General features: G+C 42.3%; 1 protein-coding gene across 1 annotated transcript; it reads left to right on the top strand.

The window, feature by feature from the left end:
• Nucleotides 1-461: 461 nt before the first annotated feature.
• Nucleotides 462-4818, top strand: T265_08744 (hypothetical protein; the record flags this gene model as incomplete). Its single annotated transcript, XM_009174629.1, is given in 4 exon segments — nt 462-1295; nt 1315-1398; nt 1713-1921; nt 4689-4818. 4 exon segments carry the CDS (start codon nt 462-464, stop codon nt 4816-4818), a joined length of 1257 nt encoding a protein of 418 aa, XP_009172893.1.
• Nucleotides 4819-6539: the final 1721 nt, after the last annotated feature.

Here is a 6539-nt window from a genome sequence, read left to right as displayed (position 1 = left end):
ATATGTCCTCTAGCATTGGAGAAAATAGAATTGGTTTGATGACTAATAGTCAAGTGTTAATTGCGTAGCATTAATAGATTTAGACAATCGAACTTTCGAGCTTTCGTGCAAGGCTTATGCGTTTCATGTGGAAAAAGATGAATCAGAGGCTTTTCATCTAACAGCCGGCCCAGATTAACTGGTCATGGAATTTCCATGGAAAATATGTTCATTCATTACTTAGGCAATGTTCTGAAACGAGATAAGCACAGGTGCCATGGCAAATTTCAAGCATTTTAATTGGGGGGGGGGGGTGAAAAGTAACCATCATTTCAATTGGCGTATCACATTACGCTGCCATAGCTTGATAGGGCTCCAAAATGGAAACAGACGCCTACCATCCAATCATGTTCATTTTGGGTATACAAAATTCTGTAATAAACACATGACCTGTGGTAAACAAGGTAATGAGGTGAAAACCTATGGGGATGGATCAAGGTGAATTTGTGGTACGCTTGCTGATTTCCAACCTCGGTTTTGTTGGAACGATCCTAAACATTATTCAGTTATATGTTCTGTGTCGATGCAGCATCAGTTCGCGTCTCACCACCTTGCTACTTCGAACTCAAAGTGTAGTTGACGCATACACTTGTTTCATTATATTCATATACAAGCTCGCTGGAATGCAAATCGACACAGGTTTAGTTGTCTTGGACGAGGTGCTTTGCTATCTGTGGTCCATGGACAATTTGTTTTGGTTGGGAGTCGTGGCAAGTGTGCAAAATTTGACATGCATATCGTTCGACCGGTTCTACGCCGTTTGTTTTCCAACTAAATATAAATCCCACCAGACACAACTAATTTTTGGATGCTTCTTATACGAAGTGGCAGTGACTTTGTTCTTGTTCGTTCCTAATTTTTTCCTGCGCCGATACCAATCAAACCGATGTGCCTCCGCGTTTGCTATCGATGGACCCACTACTGAACAGTTCTTTGAGGTACAATCGTATCTGTGGATGTTACTGAACTACTTACTGCCTGCATTTATTATGATTAGCGCTCATGGATACGTTGTATATGTGATACGTAAGCCGGATGTTGACCAACAAACTGGCCAGATTGCTCGAAAAAATGTTAGACGGTTGATCCTCACAACGTCACTGATGGCAGGTTTCCTTGTTGTACTTCATCTGTACGAAGCCATCAGGTACATTCTTGGGAGTACAGGCGTCGTTCGCACAGTGATGGGTTCTGTGGCCCAGCAAATTGGTATCCTATTCATTACTCTAAGTGCTGTCTTGAATCCGTGTTTGTTGGTTGCTACGTCCCACACAGTACGCAGGCAAGTGGTTAAGAATGTTCTTCATTTCGATGTTCTGGACGCCAGCACATCTGACACAAAAGAAATCAACACCGACGGTTAGAATGGTGGAGATCTACGATACCGATTACTTCATCACACTGAAAAAGTCCACTGTTTATTAGCATCATCGTCTAGGTGGTACATTTATAAATTTGTCGAATTCATTTTGCAGATCTTTATCCGAGTTCGAATTTTTCCTATCCAACGTACGTGGTAGTCAATGCAATCTGTTCAGGAGCCTTGACCAACAAATCCCATGCATGGTTGTCTGAACGAGGTCTTTTTTCAGCCCTGCAGGTGGCCCCTCTTATAAGATTTGTTCATTCAGCCTTGGCTAGTAAACTGTGTCTTAGAACAATGCTGTATGTAGCATGTGCCCAACACTGAAAACGAAAGAAAAATCAGACTTCCCAACGACCAACTTAGGCAATTAAGTCAGTCGCTGCGGAATGCAAAGTACTATGGAAATAAATACAGCTGCTTTTTGCGCCTTATAAACACAGTCAAAGAACAGCACGTGATGGGGTCGAATCACACTGGAGATTCAAGAGATCCCCACAATAAGAACAACGATCTAGGGTAAGAAAAAGTGTAAACCCACACCCTTGACAGGCCAGTAAACAAATTAAAGTGGGAAAAGGTTGTCAGACTGTAGACCATGCTGGATAAAGGCATAGGGGCTGCAGGAGCTGTTCAGAGTGACCTCAACAAGGGATGGCAAGGCTAGCAACAAGTCCTAGTTTCATGCGCCAGTTCGCCACCGCTTCAACGCAGGTTTCCGTTCCTCTGGAAATCTGTGACGGCGTTTTAAGACTGGATCCAACTTTGAATACATGACCGCTCTATGAGAACTTGCAGAATCATGCCATTTTCAAGCTCTCGTAATATTAATCACACGGTTTGAAGCAATACGCTCACGATTAGCGACCACTATATTTCAAGTGGTTTACTGAATTACCATTTCGCAACAACTCAACATTCGTAGAATTACGGTAGCTACTGAAACCTCCATGCATCGTTTGACACCACAAAGCCAGGGATGAAACCTTCAATGAAAACCAGATTAAGCTTATGGAACCTTCGCAGAATAAAACATCAGTCCATGCAACTAAACGTCCTGCCTGACAAAAAGCGTGCACACAAATGAACAATTTCGTACGGCAATGCCGTCCCACTCCTGTTACCTCTGTTCCGCAGACTGATGTGAACCAGAGCTCACTTAATGACCTTCAGCCAGACGCTTATACGATGGCAGTATGAGTTACTTTCATTATCAGTAGGGTGCGACACAAGTTCCGGATCGATTCCGGAGCTACAGTGAGTGTAGGCAAAAATAAGATGAAGTTAACAGCCAGCCACGTTGACGAACAAACTACAAAAAACCCTGACAACTCCGGTTAGCAGGTACCCATCAAATTCGCCCTCTTAATAATGCATGCAGACTGCCCTGGAACTCACTCGTTCGCAGCCATACATAAGTCAAAATTTTTTACCACAAATTACACAAACTATGTTATTTTAAAAAATGCTTCGTTGCTCTTGCCCGAGCATTGGAATGTATCTAAGAAGAGGTTAATTTTTTCCTACTATACAGTGTCCACTTTATTGCGTACTCAGTAAGAAGGGTCTCGATTGCACTGAGCAAGGTGTTGAAGGCTTGCCTGGATCCCCTGTCAAAGTATAGGCGTTATTGCGAGCGTAGTTGTTCCAGGGACCCAGTGAAGGAATCGTGGTAACCTCGGAATGTCAGGAGCAATCCGACTGTATATGGATTCAAAATACCTGCAGGCTGCTTTACAAAAGAATACAATCACATTGGAGTCTAATAAGCAGTCTCATCTTAAACGAGATCAAAATGCATGTCACCGAGTCTGTCAGACAAATGCATTTGAAAATTTTGATAAAGAAAATTACTCAAAAGGTTGCTGAGAACTCTTCTTCAGTTGAAAATCGTCATAAACCAGAGTATCGATCGAGTATCCCGTGAAAACCAAATTGATTTGCAAATGAGTGTATTTTTCGCATTTGAAAATTGTTTTGCAAGGTTGAGAGGACGGTGCTTTAGATTCAGTCAAACTCAATGTGAGCTTCAATTTACTCTCAGAGATGGGTCATTTGCACGCTAGGGTAAAACAAGTGCTTTCAGTTCTCACATGGACTGGTAACCAACCCAAGCTGATTATAATCACAGTTGTTGTCTCAGTTGCGCAATTACAGCTGGCCTTTTAATAAGTAACTGATACTGGAATGCAACGGAAAAGTCAGATTGGTGCATTTGAGGACTTGCAAGAACGGTACAGCATGAGGACTTTTTAGAAAAGTGTAGTCGGCGATTTGGTCCATGTGTTCTCTTGGCACATCAGCCTCCATAACGCAAGGGATGGATCCATAAATGGAAAAGTAAAGTTAGTCAAGTTAAGCTATTGTACAGAGAAGGAAAACTTTGAATAAAATCGGTCAGCAGAACGAAACAAAGCTTACAAAAGGGGAAATCAGTTGCAGTAAATTGAGAGTCCACTTTGGCTTTCTGCGGCTGATGGGTGCTCACGAAGCCGATCGCTAATCCGGCTCGAAACATTGAAACATTATCGCCTCACAAGCGACTACAAGCTCGACTTCTGTTGGAATCATAGCGTTAACTAAAAATCATAGGCATTGCCGTTTTTCACCCAATTATCAACTTACCTTCACTTTCAATTTGAAGAGTTAGTATATACTTTATTAGGTGGCTTATAGAAATCGAACATGACGCACTAAAAGGTTCTGACATTGGATTCGATTCTCAAACCACCTCAAATATTTTCGTTTTGTTTTGAAGGCCTAATTTATGAGTAGAAGGGAACGATGTAGAATTTACACATACTGGAGTTTCTCATATATTTGCTGTGTTCGGTCACATAATATACCCGGAATACCTGTTCAAAAACAGGTATATCAGAATTCTATTCATCAAACAGCCTCTAAAAATATGAATATACCAAGGTAGACCAATAACAGCAACAGCTAGAACTAAATAACGCAGCGTTATATTGAAAGTTTGATGTGACTGGCTAACGGCTGTCATTGGTTCGTCAGTTCTTCAACTGAATTTTGATCCAGTGTTCACACAAACGACAGCGATTGGTTAAGCGTGAACAAAGTGTCTGTTTGTGTAGGACAAAGAACTGTAAGAAAAGCTGCTCCACACGAAATCCGGACCGGGAAAGCGGATAGAGAATTTGTCGAGCAAGGCACTCTGGACTAAATTGTACTGATACGACGGATGGCAGTGTCGCTAGTTCCTAGTTATCCCACGGTTAAAAATTTACAATGATCAGGCAGTTGATAGTCGATACAATCTCTTTAGTAGACCAAACCATTTCCCGACACCCGCTTACACAAAACTGTTGTGCTTGCAATGTAGTATATGTATGCATGCAAGGTGGCTACACAAGAAAGCTAGCCCTTTAAAATTTATCGCAATACTGGACGGCTAGAGAAGATCAGAAGTGGTTCAGCTGCGCAATGCATGCTTCCAAAGGCTCTGTTGAGCTTCTGGCTTGATAATTTTCAAGCCATATCGTTTACGGAAGACATCAGCGGGCAATGCAATCTTCGTGGCACATCCGTTATTGCATTCCTGTGTTCCTTCTGGAAGTCCACCGAAGTAGCCATTATACTTCCAGGTATCAACCAAATAATCTGTTCAACACGACAATCTTTGATGTTTTTCCATACAGACAAGTACGATTCTGCATTTAACCTTCGGTGAAACAAAACTGGCTAACTTCGTATGTTTATCTGGCCAAGTAGGTTTCCAAAGAACGTTTCCGTAGAATTCATTCATCCCGTTAGGTAATAAGTAAAGAGAGGTAAACATATCCTTCTTTGGGAAAAGTGAAGCTGGAATTGTGATGCTAAAAATTTTCGAACTTTCTATCATCAGTGTCATTGGCACAACTCAAACAAAGTTGCAATCATTGCCTTTGTTCGCTACACTGTTTTTTACGTCAGACATAAATATACCGGATAGAATCAGACCAAGAATAAATATCACACCACTTCATTCACAGCTCCCAACTTATGATAATACATGTGATCCAAGCTCAACTGGTGAGCTGGTCTCTGTGTTTTGAGCGTCGATAAAGGCGTTAACAACGTTTTATCACACTTTTGAGGCCATAATGCACCGTTTGGTCTTCATTCGACCGTTTTATCTCAAGCAATTGGTGTCACTGCGATTAATCAACCTTGATATTCCAGAACTGTTTAGTTCGCACAACTCGGGAGAGTAGCCGAGCATTTATCGCTCCGCATTTGAAAAGGAGTAATTATTCACGTGACCAGTACCATAGCAAAACAGGTGGTAGCTACAAACCACTGAGTGAATCCAGCTCAGTGGTTCAGTGCAGTTTATTGAGTCTCAGCTCTTCGTTCGCAAGCCATATTTATATTGGTAGGAATTCCTTGTTTTGGTCTCTGAATCCTATAAATGTAGGGGTCGTAGTTATTAGTTTTCGTTAAATAAGTAGGGCAAGTGGACCTATCTTCGTGTCAGAATTATGCAGACAAATATGCCATTTAGCTCACTCAACTGATTTATCATCTCATTTGTGGTTCAGAGTGAAATGCATGCATGTTTTTCACTCTGATCATCAGTCTGCTGTTAACACCTAGAACAGCATCATTTGGACTAGCCCGCCACCAATTTAATGCAGCCCCTTAACAAAGCTAACGCACAACGACCATTATTTACCCATACGGGTCTACGTGCGCACAAATTACCCGTCGTTTCTCTGTGGAACACCTGTCCACCTGGGTTTGCGATTTTTGCGGCCGATTTCAGCCAAACGCATGGACTTGAGTATTCCACACTCATTGCGTTCGTCATTTACAGTTTCCCACAGCTTTGATGAGTCCCCAATTCAAACTCAGGATTGAACCTCTGCTTAAGGGCTTGATTCTCCGCTGCATGGCATAAACAAGCAACACCGGGCTTGCACGAGTTACCCAACTGCATTAGACGACGTCACTCTTTGTAAGCCGGATGTAACCGGACGGCCGTGCCCGGAGGTGATAGGATGGACGATGATTTAGCACTCTCCCTGGTACATGTCCGAGACTGAGGAGGTGTTTAGACCGGCTGGCTTAACGAACCATGTCGAAATTAAACAAAACAATGGTGCGAGCAGCCGGGACAATAAGGAGTTATCTCGGG

The sequence above is a fragment of the Opisthorchis viverrini genome (genome assembly GCF_000715545.1).
Source record: "Opisthorchis viverrini unplaced genomic scaffold opera_v5_238, whole genome shotgun sequence".
Lineage (NCBI taxonomy): Eukaryota > Metazoa > Platyhelminthes > Trematoda > Opisthorchiida > Opisthorchiidae > Opisthorchis > Opisthorchis viverrini.
This window is presented reverse-complemented; position numbering and strand designations above follow the sequence as displayed.